The sequence below is a fragment of the Gymnogyps californianus genome, chromosome Z (genome assembly GCF_018139145.2).
Source record: "Gymnogyps californianus isolate 813 chromosome Z, ASM1813914v2, whole genome shotgun sequence".
In the NCBI taxonomy this organism is placed as follows: domain Eukaryota; kingdom Metazoa; phylum Chordata; class Aves; order Accipitriformes; family Cathartidae; genus Gymnogyps; species Gymnogyps californianus.
This window is the reverse complement of record NC_059500.1, coordinates 3,235,354-3,255,605: the sequence shown is the minus strand read 5'-3', so window position 1 is coordinate 3,255,605 and position 20,252 is coordinate 3,235,354. Positions and strand designations below refer to the sequence as shown.

Genomic DNA, 20,252 nt, shown 5'->3' with positions numbered 1-20,252 from the left:
CTTTGTGCTCTTTCTTGCATGTGTTTGTTTATTCATCAGGAAGCTATGTAGTAAAATCAAGATTTTTATATTAAAGCATTCCCAGCCCATCAAGAAGGATGTGGAGCAGTTCAGGCAAGAGAGCAGTGCAAGTGCCTGGTACAGCTGAAGAGGCTTCAGGTGATGCTTGACAGTGGTTGCGCATTTCTTCGGCATGGGGTAGCCGGATAGGAGTCTCCAGAGAGTGCAGCTAGATGGCAACAGGAAAGTGGTCAGAAACCTCATTTCACCTCTTGAAGAACAGGCAACACAAGCTTGATCATAAGCTGCTATGGGATAGTGGTCAGAAGCCTGGTAATACGGACTAGTCAGGCTCTGAGGTGAACGCACCTCTGTGGTATCAGTCTTGGTCAGTTCTGCCCTCTTTCAAAGCATGACTTTGAGCATAGCTCCCTGAAGACTACGCTACCTAAGTCATCTTCTGTAGTTCTGGCTGCTGTTTCAACACTGCCAGTTAGATCTGCTCCCCGGTGTGAATCGCATTGAGAAGAAGTAATAAGAAAGAACACGGGGAATGCGTCCTAGACATCAGCCAAGAAAACAATTATCTATACAGAATCAAATATCAAACTGCAGCTGCACAGGGAAGAATATAAGCGCTTGTGGTGGTCTATAATGTTCTTAAAAATGGTCTGTTGCAGAAGTGCTCACCACTGTGGACCATGGTTCAAAGAAAATCTACTTTTCAAAAAAAAAAAACCCAGCCACCAAAACCAAGTGAATTTCTTGCAAGAAAATCATCTGTATCTTGTCGATTACTCTGTGAAGAGAGGAGCGAGAGCAGCCTCAGTATTCTGCCTATATGCTAGAACCAATCAGAACAGTGTCTGATGGATGTCATGTATTTTTGAAGTGTTATGTCATATTGGAAGTGATTCATTAATAAACAGGAAAGAAGTAAAGTTAACTTGTGTCTGGTGCATTTTAGTTAAGGATTGATCTGTGAAAGAGCTATGCACATGCTTAACAGTCCTCATTCTGAGTAGTTCAGTCTGCTTCAGCTGAAGTACCAGAAAATGTGATAGATAGAGCAATGTGGAAATCTGTGCAGGACTGAAATTTCAAAATTCTCAGAAGCTCCTTGTTTGCTACTTGTATCCTAGTAAGCGCTCAGCCCAGAATGTTAAAGCTTGGATGCCACAGGTGAAAACAAATCTCAATTTTGGTGGCATTTATGGATATTCAGAAAATTTTACTATCAGCACTTATTTTTGCTTTCTAATATTAGTAGATTAAGATTGCAATACCTGTGATTGAAAACCAAATGACCTTCATACAACACAAAAATCTTCCTTAAAAGAGACAAAAATGTAAACAAGAAGAGAAAATACTCCCTTCTGAAGGCCTTTGTTTGGATTTTTTTCTTCTTGCTCCTTTAAGTCCTGCTTTCCTTCACAGGGATTTGTTTCTTCTTCTAACTCCCTCTTCTCTGGCCTTTCCTTTCAGATGATGCCAATAAAGGGAAAAGGCAAGATTTCAAAACAAACAAACAAACTGGAGTCCATTGATTCTATTGCTGCTGCTTTCAATATTGGTTTACTCGCAGCAGAGCCGTTTTTAACTTGCAGAGTTTTAATGAATTCAAGACAAAGGAAATCCAAACAAACAAAGAATTGAGGGGTGTACTGAGTACACCTTATTTACTGCTTTTACTGAGAAGAGAAGTTAAGGCTGACCTGGAGGCATAGTTCTGTGCAATGCCAGATCTATTGTAGGTCCAGTACCAGCCCTGATTGTTTATCCCTGACGTTTGTAAGGGCCGAGAGCACTGTGTGGGCAGCACGCTGAGTTGTTAGAAGTGCGTATGGAGTGTCCCATGTCAATCACCAGCCACCTTCCAGCTGGTTGAGGACCGCCATCGACAAAATCCCACGGGAGCCCTGTCTCATCCTCGTGTGTAACAAAGGGAAGCACAGGTCTCTGGCGTGGTGTGATGAAAATGAAAAAAAGTGATCGGGAAATCCTCAGGGATCGAGAGAAAACATGGACTACTGCGTGTTGAGTGGGAGAGAGTAGCAAAAGCTACAGTCATTTGGGATCTGAATGCAGTTTTGTTGAAAGTAGCCATGTGAATTAGTGAGCCCAAGTCTGAGTTCTCACTCTTCCTTTGTTTTCTAGCTCAGTAATTAGCAACATTTAATGTGCTCAGGTCTGCTATAATTGAGAACTGATGACTATTAAGGCAGCCCCTCTGATACTGAGCAGCTTGATAGCTGTTGGTGGGAGCCAAACTTCCCACAGAAACTGGATGACAAAAGGACAACGTGAAGTAATTTATATAAGCTGAAACAACATTATAGAATAAAAGATAAAAAGAATCTTATACCTCAAGTATCCTTTCCGCCTGTTGATCCAGAGAGGAAAAACAATGTGGGATGTAGATTGCAAGGCTGAAATAGGAAAATAATAACATTATGGTATCGAAAAACATACTACTTATCTCTCATGCTTATTCATTAAGTTCTGTCTAATGCAAAATTCGGCAGATAATAGTATGGACCTTTGAAGGACTGCTTCTTGCTCTGTTTTCAGTACAGAAAAATTGGAGCTGGTGCATGGGAATAATGCATAATAAAGTATTGATCAAAAAATATATTCATAAATAAACCCAGGTGGACTACTGCAAGAACTGATCAGACATATAACACAGATTATCATACACATCTACCTGAATTTCTTTTAGGTGCACAGCATAGCTTTTTAGAAGAAAAAAGTACACTTGTGTTTTTTAAAAAAAGTAGAAATTTTATTATAATGTTTGGTGAGTCATTCCAGTGAATTGTTTCCTTCACTCTTAAGAACTGGAGTTTATTCTGATTATTAATGTCTACTTTGGCATCTGCGTATTAGATGATATATATATCATCTGATGATATATATCATAGATTGATCTATGCCTTTATCTGTTATACTGCGGATTTTTATTTATCAGTGTTCATTTTCTCTGTAGCTGTATAAAGAGTAAATCCAGAGATTCATCTTACCTAACATTAACCTAATGTCATTATCCAAAAGCTAGGTGATAGTCTAAGATAGTCATTTGGACTCCCTGTTTAGTCAGAGGAGAGAATTAAGCACCTCTTAGAGGTAGTTCATCCCATCCTACTATGTGACTAGGTTAGACTGGATGGCAGATGTTAGGTGGAATGCTTTCTGCTTCAAAGCATTGCTTTTAGTTTTATAGACAAAATACTTCTTGATGTCTTTGAGTCTTTTACTAAGTAATTTTTCAAACCTTTCGTCATTCTCTAGCATCTTCTTTGCCTTTTCCTGTTTGTTTACGTTATTCCTGAATTGTGATCACCATAACTCAACACAGTATTGATGTAGTGACCAGGCTCATGCCATCAGAAGACACAGATGGCATAGATGTCTTCTAGATCCTGTCACTTTTTTGGCCCTAATACTTCTGCACTGTATGCCTTCCTTCTGTATGCAAAGATGATGTTAGCCTTAGCAGAACCAGTGCTTCCACTCTCTGTGATTTCTATCACTGTGATTGCTTTTTCCATATGCTCCAAATAAATTAAAAAAGCAAAGGAAGCTCATTTGAAATGCATGACTTCTCAGTAAACTATAGCAAAGGTAAAAACCATTCTGCTTTCATTCAGGGCAGAGTCCTATTTTGTGCTTAACATTTCTCTCACCCTTTCTGTAAATATGCTGTCTGTGAAATTAAGCTGTGAGTATTAATATGTAAAATTAGGCTAGAGTTATATTTGGATTTGTTTCTAAACACTTATGTGCTAATATGTATTAAAATAGACATTTACAATAGATTCTGTGTATTCAATACTAATAAGCAATGTGGGATTTTACAAAAGGCATCAGTGAGGTTTCACATTAGATGCATGCTGGTTGTTACGTTGCTTTTGCACCGAGTTCTGTCAGAGGCATGATTTTTCAAGCTACTTAGGATTACTGTTTTGACAGAACAGTCTGAGGATTTGGGACAAAAAAAAAAAAGTCAGGATCCAGCAAGCTCTAAGTACCTGATATGTGGTTGTGTACTGTTGTAGACTAGGAAGGTGTTGGGAGCTGGATTTCCTTGGAGTTGGAATCGATGCTTTTTTAAAATTTGATAGAATGGTTTCAATTTGTATGAGAGATGCAGGGAGTGTGGGAGTGTTAATGGATCTAACTGGATTCAGCTACGTGAAGCTGTGCTGCTGCTGCTGCATTCGTTTGCGGTAACATTTCCACTTTTTAAGATCTAGTAGCTATCTCACAGGTTCCGGAAACATAGTGAAGACTGTGTAAATGGGACTAAGTGAAATTCCATCAAAATACAGTATTTTCTATGTTTTGGGGCTTAGATGCCTCAACATTGGTTGGATAAGTAGGAATTTTAACACTTGTTTACCATTACGTGGGAGAATTGGGGAGTTTGGGGGCCAACACTGGCAAGATCCAAGTGCCGCCTTTGTGTCTTTGTATGTCTGCTGTGGCTCAGGATTTGCTTGGAACGGTGGTGACCACAAAATGTGAATTCGATATTAGTTAGAGAAATTACTGAGTCCAGAACGCTTGCTCTAGGATTGGCAATTGTTTCTCCCTGCCGAGCACTGAGTAGCTGTGAATTAAGATGAGCTGCGTGTCCTGGTGCAGCCGAGGACTTGAATCCAAAGTCTGTCATAATCCAGTAATAAAACCTGCCAGTTTTGCTGCCTCCAGTTGTAAAAGAGTGCAGTCCTAGCTCAGTGGAGGAACTGCCGAGGCAGTGACTGGCGGGGCTAGCTCTATCTCACCTACAGCAGCGCGGGGGCAATTGCTGGGGTTTGAAAAAATTTTGTCCTCTTCCATCCCACCCCCTTTTATCTCCACGGCAGTGGGAAGGCAGCAGGAGTCAGGAGAGGGAGGAGAGTGCTGGACGCTGCGCGGAGCGGAGGGAGGAGTAGGAGAGGGGAATGCATAATGCGTGAGTGACAGAGAGCGTGCAGGCGGCTGGCTGAGTCCAGAAGACGCGGATGTCCATGTCCCCGGGTCTAGGTAGGTTTGTTGTCTCTCTGTTTTGAGGTGGTAGTTGCTTTGGAAGCATCACGTATCAGCTGCAGAGATGTTCACTGTCCAGCTCCAGGGTTCTGCCAGCAGCACCTGTTGCAGCAGGGACAGGGTTTAACCAGCAGCAGACAGCGAGCATGTCGCTCACCCGTGAGCGGCTGCTGGATAGTAAGAGTCTGCTAAGGTTTCTGTTGTTCCAGCAGCTCCTCTTTCTGCACTGCAGAGCAGGGCAGGTGGAGACAATAGTCTTTCCAATGGAAAATCCTCTTCTCAGGGGATCACGTCAGGATGAAACTCAGTCTGAAGTGTCCTAGCTGGCAATTTTTAACTCTCAAAAATGCGCAAAACTATTATTTGACTCTTTAAATTAGGTGAAAATAAAAGAAGTGGAGGAGCTGCGTATGCATTGTGTATTGCAAAGCAGAGGGAGTTAAAGGAATGAATTTTTCAAATCGTCATCTGATAAGGAATGAGTTTTAAACATGTTAATCATTAAAATATGACATGTAAGTGATTACAATTGGAAGTATTGCTCGTGCGTCTTGTTTTTGATATGCTGATTCTGTATAAGACATTGCATAATTCACTCTGGCTAGCCCAGATAAACTTAAGATCAAATGCATACGGAACTGCTTGCCAAACATCAATCATTGTTTTTTAATGAGTCTATAATTGCTTTATAGTGCATATGTGAAATAACATGTGATTTTAAACAATCTTATTCATTATATAGAAGCCAAAAGTGTTTTTTTCTGATAATACTTTGCACACATCTTGTAGAATGAGTCTCTCAGTTAAATACTAAGCATTTTGAGAATCTGCCATGAGGGCAGTTTACTAACTGAAGGTAGAATGTGATATATTTAGTGTTATCTGTCCCTTAAGCCTAAAACAAGCTTTTTTCCTCCTAAATGTATTCAGTGTTTCCATGTGGAAAGCAGAACCAGATTCCCGATGAAATAAAATAATTTGTGGTGTATTGGGCTTAGAATTGAAATGGCCCAATATTTGATAATGTAAAAGCTAACGTATTTCAAGGGTGTACAATTTTTGATTTCTAGTTTGCTGTTATTACTAATATTTATGTTGTTATTGATTTCTAACATACAGTTTTGTGCTTTGCTAGCTTTCTAATACACTTGTGTGTTTTAATAGCTTTACATGAAGAAATCAATGGTATTTACTAAATTTGCATCTGACTGAACTAATCAACATCGATAATGGGAGCACGTGCTTATTAGCTTGTAATTGTGGTCTGTGTCCTGGTCACATGGAAATCAATGGGAAAAATGATATTTGCTTTTGTGAGAACTAGTGCTGGGCAGTTTATTTGTGCTGTCAGCATTTTTAAGGCTGAAAAATAATACTGGATGCGTTTTAAAGAGTTGATACTAGTGAATGAGATTGATCTTTATGCATGCAAACCTACAGTGCAATACTTCCCTTGGAGATTGTTGTGAGCTTTATTTGAAAGAAATTTTCAGAATCAGGTGTAAATCATAACCTGTTACTAAGATCTCTAATATACATGGAATTTTGTTATTTAAAGTTATTGTCTTCCAGGAGTTTTTTATTTGCTTTTGGAATTCCATTAAAAAAAATAAGAGTGCTTAAGTCTGCAAATGCTTACACACATATTTTACTTAACACGTAAATATGATGACTGAAACTGAACTATTGGAAAAGCTATGAAAGCATATACCTTTAGTGTATAGCACTAAAGAAGAATACCACTACAGAGGTCTGTAAGGATCTCAGTCATGGGCTACAAACAATTTATGGCAATTTGGGAGAAAAATACTGATGACCCACAGATCACCTTTGATATTGTTACACAACTACCATAGTTGTTAAGAATTACAACATGGTAACGATGAGATGATTATTAATTATTGTGTTTTTAAAAGTATGTAGCAATGGTCTATAAGCTTAACAAAACTTTAATTTTAGAATGTTTCATTGAAAACTTGATGGAAAAGTATGTCCTTGCATCACACTTTGAAGAAAGGGAGAATTAAAATTTGTCTCAACTACATCTGAAGTTTTTTAGCCTAAGGTGTTTTTGGAAACATCAAAACAGTAAACTGTATGTCTGACTCTTGCTGTTATTTGAGATAGGGTATCTGATGCAATTTAGCTTCTTTTTATTGCTGGATAACCCTGCTCTTTGATTTTTTTCTTTCTTGGCCAGCCTCTTCCAGTGTGTTCTTGGTATTGGGTCAATTTAGTTGTTCACTAAGAAATAAAAAAATGTAGGTAGGTGAGAGAAAATACAAAGAATACGCTGAAATTCTTTGCTCAGGGAGTATTTGGCCCTGACCTCTTAAAGATATAATCACGTACATAACTATTTCTACATTTGTAATCCTATTGAGTGGTTTTACTCATTTGTAGAAATTATGCTTGCATTTCAGCTCTACAAGACTGGCTGATTTAGGTATAGTCACTGTTGTATATAATGGTGAATATAACACTTTTCCTCGCTAGAAATAAGCATACACAGTATCTGAATACTTCTTTCAATGTGTATTAAGACTCAGATGCTGTGTAACATCTCCATCATCAAATCAAAGCTTACAGAACCGTTGCTGTTGATTGTAGGCATTTGTCGTAGTTCCAGAAATTCAAGAATTATGTCTGTCTAATAGGAGCTATATTACTGTTTCCTGGGAAAAAGATTGACAGAAGGAATCAAATGCCAGAGGCCATTTATCTTATTCCAGGTGGACCCACTGTAATTTTTTTTACTCTGAAAAAAGTTATTGAATCACAACTGATACTATTTCTGCAAAGCCTCACTTGCCTAAGTCACTCTTCGAGTGAATAATCTCACTGGAAAATACTTTGTGTCAATAAGCATTTTCAAGATTGAGTTTACTTCATACATGAGAACTTGTGGCTGTTTGCAGAAGGAATTTCGTAACTGGACGTTCTGAAATACGCTTAAAATACGAAAAACGTTGTTTCATAGATTGGCTTATGCATATTTCCTATAAAACTAGTTAAAGTTGTTTAAATTCTTTTTAATGAAATAATTTGTAAGTCCAAACCAAGGTTGCAATTAAGATAAAGTTTTACTTATTTAAACAGGCTTATTTGACAGGCTAAATTTCTGTGGCAAAATTAAACAACAGAGAAGATGGTTTCCATGTTCATCACAGCTTTTGTGTTTGTGGATTTTTTAGCAAGTTGAAGACAGAATTTCCTCTAGAATGTTGTAGCAATATCTTTTTACATACCAAGAGATTTTTGTTTGCTTATCTCATTTTGTATCTAGTAGATATTTATTAGTTAGAGTACAGTTATGATTATTCTCATTTTCAGATGGCAAAAGAGACTTCATTCTCCTCAGTCAGTTGTCCTGGACTGGTCCAATATGTTACTGCTCTGAACTGTTTCAAGCTTTGCTTCATTAAGGATTTAACATGGCCTTAATTCAGCCATCTGTTACGGGTTTGGCAGACCAACAGATCTGAGGTATTGGTCAGAGCTTTAGAAATTTCCCACATTTTTAAAGGTTAGGAAAAGAGCTACCTTTATGAATAGATTTTAAATAATTCTCAGCAAGACAATGGTGCAGAAGTGGGGTAAAAAATGCATGTCATTCTTTGAAGCACAGGGTCCTCTGTCTGCCTTTAGCTTTGCTGAAAGGCAATTAGCATTTCAACCAGCCAATTTGGTTACATGCAATGAAGTACTTGGATTTGTAATTTGCTGCTCTTGGCTTGGTGCTGTTGAGAACTAGCTCTGTGTAATCCTCTCAAAGCACCTTTCTTTCCAGCATAGTTATTGTTGCTGGTCTTAAATAACTAATCAACAAAGAGATTTCCTTGTCTTGAACTACAGGGTGCCTTAGGAGAACGAAAAGAAATACCCAGTTAATAAGGGAATGATTATAATTATTAAATAGTGATTATTAAATTGTGACATAGGTTAAAAGGTTTAGAAAGCCAAGGAAAGCACAATACATGATAAAGGTAGTGTGAGAAGTCTTTGAACCCAAACAAATTTTGCTTGGGGAGTTCTCCTCACCACATAAATACTTTATCATGTGTTTTATTTAAAAACTGATTGCCTAGATTTAAGAGATTAATTCACAGTATAGATTAGAGTGAGGGCCCCATGCTAATCATCTTCTCGAAAATGATACAAATATATTTTTACTTCTAGAGAAAGAAGTCTTCAGGGGGACTTTGTAAAATACAGATCTATAATAAAACCAACATTTGTTGCTACAATCTAATAAAAAATGAATACGTTTAACTGTAGCAATGAAGCTTGTTTTGATATACATCTTAAATTTAATATATATATAGTTGATACAAATTTTCACATTTAATAATACGCTTTTATGAACTCAAGAATAACTCACTGACACAATTATTCTAATAATTAGGCAAGATGTTAAAATTCTGTTTGGCTCATACATGCGTATTAACTTGTAAGAATCCACTATGGATAGCAATAATTCTTCTGTCTGTATACCTGAAATAACGCCATCTAATCTGCACCATGAGGCTGTAATTTACTGTTCTATACATTACAGATTTTTTTTCTTGCAAGATTATTATGTGTGAAGCACTATTGCAAAACAGGTTGTTATATTTTTGGTTTTAAGTATGAGGAAAATAACCACTATACTGCCGAAGCCCATAATTACTTTTTCTGATATATGCTATTCATTCAGGCCATCGTACTTCATTCAGGACAAGTACTAGGTATTTGAAACTATGGTAGTTTTGTCCTCAGCTCACATGTTCTAAAAATAGGTTAAGTAAAAGTGTTGAGGACATGCGAGAAACCTCCAAAGTAGAGATATAAATGGAAATTATCGTGAAACTTCAGATGTTTACTGAAGCAGAATAAATGGATGTTCCTCACTGAAGCTTGCAGACCTTCCTCGGCTGGATTTCTGGTTCCATATGTGTAAGAGCCTGATCCTGTGGCAGGCTCAGTCATGCAGTTACTTCTACAATAAGCATGAGCTGGGAGTGCTAAGCATCTTCATGGCTGGGTTGTTTGGTTTTGGTTTTGGTTGGTTTTGGTTGGTTTTTTTTTTTGATCTGCTTGCTTTTTTGTGCAAGAAACCGTCTGAGAGTATGAGTGCTTATAGTTTCTCAAGCCCTACCTGGAGCAAAATGCCAGCTAGACCCTGATTCTGGAAAACCCTGTAAAATAATTTCTAGTAGTGAAAGATGTCTGCTGTTTTCATTAGAGCTATATAGGTGGAATAGGATTTCCAGTGTGGAGCTGAAAACTAGATTTGCCTTTTGCTTAAATCCATACTATATGCTAAGTGGAACTATTCCAAAATAATATCTTGTTTTTTTACAGTATGTAGTTAGAACTATGTATGGATAGATTCTCATCAATTGCACGAGATAAATTAGAAGTTCTGCAGCTGAAATCAGTGTTGTTTTGTTGGTACAAATTAGGACAAATTCAGATTCCTACTGGTGTATTTCTTATCATTGATAATTAGCAGATTTCGGCCAAAGTTTGTTTACATTAGACTCTGATCTCTGTTCTAAATATAAAGTAACCTTAATAACTCCAAGTCGTTTCACTGGAGGTACTCGGGGTAAAAATAACCTGGATCTTACAGCTAGTCAAAATTATTGTCTGGTTCTCTGTTTGACCAGCAAATTATAAGGTAACTGCAAATATTTGTAGAAGAGGCTTGTGTGCTCTCTGCTTGCTGCTAGCAAACAGAACTAGTGGATTCAGCACTGCTTGAGAGTTTTGCCCTTTAGTCCCTGCTCAGAACGAGAACAGGCAGAGCTGGTGGTTACCTCAGAAAGGCTTTAGCATTACCTGGCTTAAGAGATAAAACTTGGTTCTCCAGTGATGTTTACATGCTTTAGAATTTAAAATTTAAGGATATAGTTTAGATCCACTCAGAGTCTTCTGAGGAAATGAAAAGAAGCTGCCAGAAAACTCACAAGGGGTACTCTGGGCGTATTACAACTTTTACCTCTCAGTGAGCGATAATAACAGGATGAGATGATTTGGATTTCTCATCAGGCCTCTGTCTTGGCCTCGGCTTGCAGATTGGCCACTTTCAGTATTGGTTCCTGGCTGTGATGATGGATTTACCTTTCTGACAAGTAATTTACCTTTCTGACATAAATACAATGGCAGGCAGCTGAAGCATCTTTTCTTCCTTAGGATAAGACGTCTGTGTTGAAGGATGCGTGCCTTTTTCAAGGGAACATAATTGAATGAGCTAGAATTTTCATAGGGAGGTGTTGTTCAGGTTACATTAAATTGGCCATTCCCAGTGATACATATGGTCCTAGATAATAAGATTTTTTTAAAATATTGCAACTGTTAGAAAGCAAATGGTCAGGAGAATCATTGACTGATGTCATCGTCATTAACTCAAATGCAGATAAATCTTCTTAGCACCTGAGGTTGCGCTGTGGTACTGTTCTGTCGTGGCAGCGATAGTGAGTAGGTAAGTAAGCAGCTGAGCCCAAAAACTTCAGGACAGTGAAAGCTGATCAAGGGATTTTCAGCACCTAGTAGTCTGCATTTGTGCTTTGGCTAGGACTTTCCAATGTTAGTAATAAGAAGGAGGATGATGAGCAGGTACCTGGAATGTCTTTGTAGTAAAGAGGATGACGGGAAGCCCAAGAGAAGAATTGGAAGCAAAGGCATCCAGTGACACTGAACAACGTGCGTGGAAATTGGTGAGACAGACTCTTGCCCCAAATGCTGCAACTATTAGTGCAGTCCAGGGGTGCAGACAAAGCCATACTTGTTGTGACTTACTATAATACTCATGCTTTATCCACCTTAAAGCAGGTTGAAGGCAAAAAAGGGATATAGGAAGATACTATTTTGAAATAGTACCTTTGGAACACTCTCTTTTCCAGGCTCTATTAGAGTGAGAGACTTACTTATCCCACATTTAAACAAAAAAACCCAAACCAAAAAAGAAACAACAACCAACCTAGCAGACTGTCCAAATGCTAGGTTTTGCAGACACAGCTGTTATGTCCTCCTTTGCATATGTGTGAACTGTGGGAACTTTGAGGCAAAGAAAACCCCAGTCTGAAAGAAAATACTTCTCTCTTAATTTGGGATCATAACAACATAGAAAGGATAAGTTTAGTAAATCAAAGTTTTTATAATTCCTGCTGCTTTCCTAGGTTGTTCTCCAATACTGTTGTAAATTTCAGTGGTTCCGAGAATGCCTAAAATAAAAATGCTGAAAATATGCAGGTTTTTAATATGCTTCTACAACAGGTGCAGCAAGGGCAATGACCTTGTGAAACTTCTTGCTCTGTGCTGTTTCTGTGTACTACAGAGAATCTCCTCTTTACATATGAAAGAACGCATGTATCTCTCTCCCATTGTATTCAGCCAAAGATGCTGCTGGGTGCTGACATCTCTGCTGTGAATAGACTTCTCTCTGGCAACCATTGATAGCTGTAATGCTGTACTCAATGCAAAGTACTAGGCATGCCAGTTTTTGAGTGTTCTACTTGGCTGGGTATTTGTAATCGCGGGGAGTAGACAAGGCCAGGCAGTGAAAAGTGCACTAGGCTTTACACTTGCTCTGCTGTGCTGTGTCCGTGGACTTTAGAAATCTACAACGAGTTGGGCGAAGACGAGTGGTGGTAATCAAGTTGTAGCTGCTGGGTGGGAGAGGTGCTCCTTCAGCATACCTGCTTGTTTCTTCTCCAGAGCAGCAATGGCAAGTCTGAGGTACAGAGTACTTAATCCCTCGTTCCATCTGCTTCTTTGTTAGTGAACTCCCCTTTCTTCTGCCATTCTCCGTTCCATATCTGGCATTTTATGCTCATTTTATTTCAGATTTGGAATCTTCTGCAGCCCTTTCATTTCCCTTCTTAATCTCTCTATGTGCCACTAGTTTGTAGGTACCCTCACCCTTCAATGAAAATAGCCAGGAGATCTTTCCATTCTTGAGGGTTTTGATTTATTAAGCACAGAAGCCAGCGTAAAAATTTGCAGAAAAGACTTCTCATTCTTTACAGAAGTCTGCAGAAAAGACCACTCATTCTTTATAAACTTTAAAATCTTCATCTGAAATTTGTTCCATAAACTGAGCAGAAAAACTAAGCTAATCCTAGTGATTCATCAGTTACGAGAAACACCAGTTTCATAACCCTACCTCTCCTTGGCTCCAACTGGGCAATAGACTGAAATGGCATTCCTCACATAATTTGTGACATTACTGTGGGAATTACTGTGTGGAATCAGTATATGCACTGCTGGGTTTTACACTAGGATTCTGTGTTTTCAGGGGAAACACAAATGCGCTTCAGAAAGTGCCATAAAACACAGACTAAAAGAAAATGTTATTTAGGGATCATGACTCAGAATTCTGAGTTACATTTCTTTACTTTTTTTTAATTATATGGTTGAAGAATGTGATTTTTAGACTTTTAAGATTCTTCAATACCATTAAAATGTCTAGATAATTTTTGGAGAGGTACTTTCTTTTGGTTTTGATGCCAGAAACTTTCATTATAAACCCCTTACAAACATCATCTAGGCTTCAGTACGTAGCATTGATTTAAACTACCACTGATACTACAAATCTTTATTCAAAATGGCTTTAGTCACAACATAGTAACAGAATAGTTGGTCCATTGACTTGTACATACTCTGAAGATGTATAATATTCCATTGCTTGTTGTTGTTTCAAAAACATTTAAATGACTTTGACTCATTAATCCATTTTAAAGCCTGACTGAATATCCTGGATTGAGAGAACTGAACTCAATAATATGTAGCTGAAGCAGAGGGGAGTATTTGATGCACCAAACGCATAGTTTACCAAAATTTAGCAGTGAACAAGGACTAGAGTTTCAGCTTAATTTGAAAAAAATAAAAATTAAATTCACTGGTGATATACTGGGGTAAGGGGGGTGGGGCAGAGTCATCTGTTAATCCCTGATCTTGCAAAGGCTTCTGCTGAACTTTATGCAATACAGTTAATAAGGAACAAATTGTGTTCCCATATAAATTTATGTAGGAATTTAGTGTACAAAGTGAGTTCATATTTAATGAAGTAAAATACTGTGACCTATAATATTTTTTCGGCTATTTGAATAAATTTGTTCTGCATTCTCTGTCTTGATTTATGTTATTTTTACTATATTACAGCAATTTTTAAAAATAACCATGATTTTCAAAGTTGAATTTATATAAACAGAGTAAAAACTACTTTTGGCAGGCTGTGCAAAGTAAATCTTAGTACAAATAATGTAACAAAGAAGAATACACACCAGCTAAATAATTGATGGTATGATTGTGAAACCTCTCTTGTTCCACAGGAGTAATCCTATAGTTTTAGAATGCTCTCTAGTAGAAGTAATAGAATTCAAGTAATTCTAAACTTTGTAATCTTGCCCTCAAGGATCATGTTTTCAGTATTATTTACTAGAAGCATGTACCGTGGGAAGATATTTGCAAAGTCTATGACAAGGTAACAGCTGAAGCTAAAAGGTCAACAAATTCCTCAGTTTAGTATGGATGATGCCTGCATCTGCAGACAGTGTAATTGTCTCAGAGTTTACAAAGGTTAGACAACTGTTCTCTTTCCAGTTTGAAGGTTTGTATTTTTCAGAGCAGTTCCACATAAAAACAACAAAACCATCTTGCAAGTTAATACAGTCAACTTTGGAAATGCTGACAATTTTAAATCCTAGGGGTTTTATGTATACATATTTTGTCTTTGCTTCCTACTGTAAACTTTTTCTGCACTAAAATTACTAAATAGACAGATATGTAGGAATCAAGCATTGTTCCTGAAAGTCTGTTACGCATTGAATTCTCAATAAAAGCCATGGATGTCTTCAAGGACTGTGTTCATGGTAGTAAAAGTTTATAGCAATGTGAAGTTCTGCAGCAAAATTGTTTTACTATGTGACATTTTTTCTGGAAGTAACAAAACACTGTTCAAATAGGTTGTAAAATGAATAGTTGGTTTCATAGGGAAGATGGTTAGTCCTGATTTTTTGCACTTACTGTCATTGCTTGCCTGTTGCCTCTGTGATGTTCAGTAGAGCTAGGTGAATTTTTTATTACAAGTAATGAAAATTGACTAATTGTGTCATCCCACCAGTCTTTGCTTGTAGGAATTCTGAGAGACACTGGTCTTTTTCTTGACTGTACTCCCAACTTATAATTAGTTAATATGTCATGTCTGTGGATAATTTTTCTTCTTTAACTTGCCTGAAAGCAGTTTATTTCAAGTCCTCACAACTTAATATTAACTCTTGCCCAGACAGAATTTATTGTAAGGTGAATCAAAGTCTTGAAGTCTTTCTGAAGCTGTGTTAATTTTAGTGGTCTGAAGGCTATCTTATTCTCTGTTCAGTGCAAGAGTAAAGCTACCTGACTGCCTGCATAAAACACTCAGAATCTGTGCTGGACCTGAAGTGTATTCTGATTACAAATTTGGTACATACTTTACAAAAATATGTTTCAATATACACACGACGTTTTCTGTTTCAGTGATCATTTATGACTAAGTATTCATTTACTGTCACTCATAAATAATGAGAACAAGTGCTTTGCAAACATGGCTGAGCTTAAATATTATTGATATGCAAATATTAATGTAATATGTTCTGCACAGTTTATCCAACTGTCATTGACCAGATTTGTCTCATAATCATAGCACTTGGAAGTATGATTTTAAGCAAAGTGACATTTTATTTATATGTGTAATTACACAAAAATTGTTTGTATCTTTTGTACAGAAATTTTAAAAAGTAACATTATAAAATAGTGACTACAGATTAGAAGAAACTTTCTGAAAGAACTAATTCCATTAAAGATCCATGCTGTACTGCTTTTTGGTGTTTAGAGCACAACTTTGTTCTCTTGGTTTGTTCAAAAATTGCTCAGATCCTTATGACACAAATCTGCTCCATCCAGCATCCAAGTTCTCAGTTCTGGTCAGCACTGTACAGGATGAGCCTCTGCATAACATAGCAGCTGTTTCCAATTTGTTGTGCCACAGCCTCTTAAAAATAGGTCTTTCACAGTATTAACACCTGATGACTTCACTGGAACTTAAAACTTGTATTTTACATTACATAACTGGACTCTGATGTAAGAGAAATAAACCATCTTAGTTTTAAGTTGTCTTATCCTAGCAGAAAAGAAAACTAGACCTTGTGCAGAAACAAATAAAAGTAAAGGTCTGGCTGTACAAAGGTTACAATGGCGTTAAAATGTGCCACAATGATTCTCCGTGACAAGAAAACATGAAAGAATCATGGGATAAGAGAAGCAGTGAAAAGAATCTCAAGTAAATATGCAAATGTTTAAGAACATTTCGTGGTCCATAAGATGTCAGAAGATGGTCTATGAGATGACTGCAAACATCCAACCCTTCACTCTTCCTGCCAATTTATGTTTATTTCTAAAGAGAATCAAGAGAGCAAAGAAAGTGGAAATAGGAGTGTCAACCCATAAGCTAATTATTTGTTGGTTGAAAGTGAAAACAATTGTGGCAATGTCATTGGTTTTTCTTCAAAGAATTTACTCATTCCTCCACTTGAAAGAAGTTGATAAATACTGTCGAGAAAATCACTAGATGAAAATTATGAAAATAGAATTAGATGTAGACGATAATTACATTATCTGACTTGATTATAGCTGAGACCTGTGCATGTTTTCCTCTCATTTCTGGAGCTCACAAGATAATCACAGTATTTGAAGGGTTGAGAAGGGTTGACTGGATTGGTAAGGTCGACCGGGAATGTTTTATGTATTTTAGATTCACAATTTATTTTTAATTATTCTTTTCTTTTTCTATAGGGATGCCCTCTGCTTCTTTATTAGTTTATTTGCTTTTAGCATTACTCATTAATTTCACATCTGGAGAAACAGAAGTGAAGTTCAGTGGACAAACAGAATTTGTAGTTAATGAAACAAGTACAACTGTTATACGTCTTGTAATTGAAAGGACGGGGAAGCCTGCTAACATCACAGCAATTGTGTCGGTAAGAAACTATGCCAGTTATATTCTCAATAAATATTAATATCTGTCTGAAGTTTTGAATGTTGCCTATTTTTATCAAGCCGCTGAAAAGGAGGGTGGTGTTCCACTGCGACAATGCTTCACTTTGAAGGAGCAACACCCAGTTTCTGTAACTGAGTAAATTCCTGCTGGCTGCATCAATAGTTTCAAAATAATGGTATAAGCATCTCCTCAAGGAGCCAGCTCCTACTGCTGGGGTAGAAGTCCAAACTGATATGCTTGTTTGGTTTTGATTGTGGCTGTGAGCTCATACTGAAATTGTGGATATGTAACAATTTTTCTTTTTCCAGATTACTGTAGAACCTGCAATTTAATAGCTACTCCACTGTTTGAGTCAGATTTCTGTATGAATTTTAAAAATTACATTGTTCAATTCATTTGGAGATCATAGTATTTTTACATTATTTCCTTTATTTCTTAGCCATTGTTGACCATTATCTTGACTGTATTCCCTTTAAAAGTTTAAACCCCTTAGAGTGTGCTATACCATATGTGTATGGAGTAAGATGCTATGTGGTATGAGTACCACATGAGAACACAGCAGTGTACCAGAGAAGATGCACCACTTATGAATTTCTACAGTCTGCAAAATAAATTGTCTATGTTCCTGCACAATATTTTATTCTCCTGTAACTAAATATGAAAAATACATGTTTTAGAAATTACAAGGAATAGAAATTGATCTGTAGGGAATTCACACTTTATTAATATCTGAGGAGAAAACCTTGAGAAAATGTGATTGTACTTTGAAACTAGTGCTCTTCACTGGTGTAACAAGCAGAGTAACTTAGTTTCCTTATTAAGGACCTGAAATTCCAAAATTTGTTTCTGTGCTGGTTTTGGCTGGGTTTTGCTTTGCCTATGTGCATGGCTTTTGCTTTCCCTATGAAACTGTCTTTATCTCAACCCATGGGTTTTCTCACTTTTACTCTTCCAATTCTGTCCCCCATCCCACCGGGGGGGAGTGACTGAGTGGCTGCGTGGGGCTTAGCTGCTGGCTGGGGTTAAACCACGACAGTCCCTAACATGGATATTTTGAGCAGCTCTTTTAGGAAGATGTTTATAGCCTGTTTTTGTAAGAGCTTTTTGGTAAGTCTAATGTTGTCTCAGATACATAAAGAGTAGTTGCCAGTATGTCCAATGATAGGTGAAAGCCACAAAAATACCTTCCGTACTTTGTTTCATCTTCGTTGAACTTCTAATTTCACTGTTCTCAAATGAAGAATAGCCTTTTTCACAATGGTTCATTCAAACCTTTCGTGCCTATAAGGGTGGTAGTTTCAGGTGTGGCAGCTATGCTGGTTCAGTTGCTTCTCTCCATTTAGTCTCAGCTTCCAACTGTAGACTTAACCTAAACCCTTTGCTGTCTTGACACTACTGCCTTTGTAATCTCTCCTCCAACCACTTACTTACAGTAGAATCAGTGGGACTTTCTTCTGTTGACTGAAGTGAAAGCAGGACTGTTCATTATAGAAGGATTCATCTTGCCAACTTTGGCAATCAAAATGTTAATCTAGGTTAAATGCCTAGGCTCCTTCTAGTCCATAGAGTGAGACAGGAAGGCAGAGGGCAGTTACATCTTAAGGTAAGTTTAATTCAGGTAGGGTATTATGAGGTATACAGCTCTGTGCTAAGAATAGCTTTTCCATTAAAAAACTGGTCATGTGGTGCATTATGCAGAAGATACCCAGTTGCAAGGAAGGAATTCATAAATGGTTCTGAATAAAGTGTCATGTTTGGTTTGTTTTGTTTTGTTTTCCTGGTCACTCAGCATGGGTACAAGGGGCTATTATCTATACCTTCTGTTCAGAAATTAACTGTATGACAGCAGGGGAAACTGCGGGAAGAATTATGTGCAAAGAAGAGCGTATGAAGTCTGTTAAATGAGTCCAGAATAATATTATAGAAGATAGTGGGGGAAGAAGGAGATGGCATTCAGTTGTGTATTTATTGCAGATTGATGGAGAAAACACAGGAGATTTTTTTGACACATATGCAGCTGCATTTATACCCGATACAGAAACAAACCGTACAGTGTATATATCTGTCTGTGATGATGATCTTCCAGAGGCTGATGAGACATTCACATTTTACTTGACACTACCAGTAAGTCTCAATTTTTCAATTTATCTGTTCCCCAGAAAACAGTGGGTGATCTGACATAAATGAATGGTATTCCATAGATTTCAATGTAGTCGTACTGCTTGTGAGCCTGAATCCTAATAGGTAAGGACTAAAATCTGGAGACTAGCCAGGATGGTGCTTAGTGCTCTTTAGAAGGTTTTGCCATTCCTGTGGGTGTCTCTGTGTGATGTTGCTGTGCAGTACAGACATAGTCTGGAACTTCAGTGGGCACTGCATTCAGCAGTGGACATTTGAAGGTGTACCGGAGCCCAGAAGAGTTAGACTGTGAAGAGACTCTCAGCCTTTCCTGTTCTCCTGCATAGACCGTACCTGGAATAGAGGGTGGAAGTAGCAAAAGAAAGAGGATGAGTTCCAGTCCTCCAGAAGCAGAGGGTAAACAAGACTTACCTAAAAACAAACAAACAATTTTTTAAATACTGATCAATAAATCTCTTCATATTGTTCTGTCTCACAGGAGTCATGCTACAAGAAAGGGGTTCACATTAACTTTTTTTTTAGGTAACAGTTCATGACTAAGTTTGATGTCAGTTCAGTAAAGATAAATTTTATACTTTATTGCCAATTACAGCACATCTCAGGGGATGTTTGCAGTGAATATAAAAATGCATGTTTTCCCTTCCTTCTTCCTTTGATTTGTAAATGTAGCTCATTTTTACAACACTATAAAGTTTTGTTTCCTTTAGGCAATATCTCAGTATAATAGCTACAAAATTTCAGTTTTATACAAATGTTAGGAAAAAAATAACAACTTCAGAGTTCCTGGCCGTGCGACATGCTTCATACCTAGTTCTCTGTTGCGATGGTGTCATTAATAGATTGCCAAACTATGATTAATCATTTACAAAGTTTGTTTCAAGCACTTTGTTGTTGACTGTATAGAGTGTATTTCCTCAATAATTAAGAATTATTTAGGTGCATTCTGTTGCTTTAAATAATTTTCATTGTAATATATAATAAAAAGACATACGATTTGTTGTAGGCTAATGTTTACTCTTAAAAGACAGTAAAATCAAAATGTGTATTTTTTTGCCCATCACCA

General features: G+C 37.3%; 1 protein-coding gene across 1 annotated transcript in view; it reads left to right on the top strand.

Moving 5' to 3' along the window:
- The first annotated feature begins 16,847 nt into the window (after positions 1 to 16,847).
- ADGRV1 (adhesion G protein-coupled receptor V1) overlaps positions 16,848 to 20,252 on the top strand; it is a 284,217-nt gene continuing 280,812 nt past the window's right edge. Inside the window, exons 1-2 of the mRNA XM_050912471.1 lie at positions 16,848 to 17,030; positions 19,025 to 19,174. Coding sequence (XP_050768428.1) covers positions 16,848 to 17,030; positions 19,025 to 19,174 — 333 coding nt within the window. The remainder of the gene's footprint in view (positions 17,031 to 19,024; positions 19,175 to 20,252) is intronic.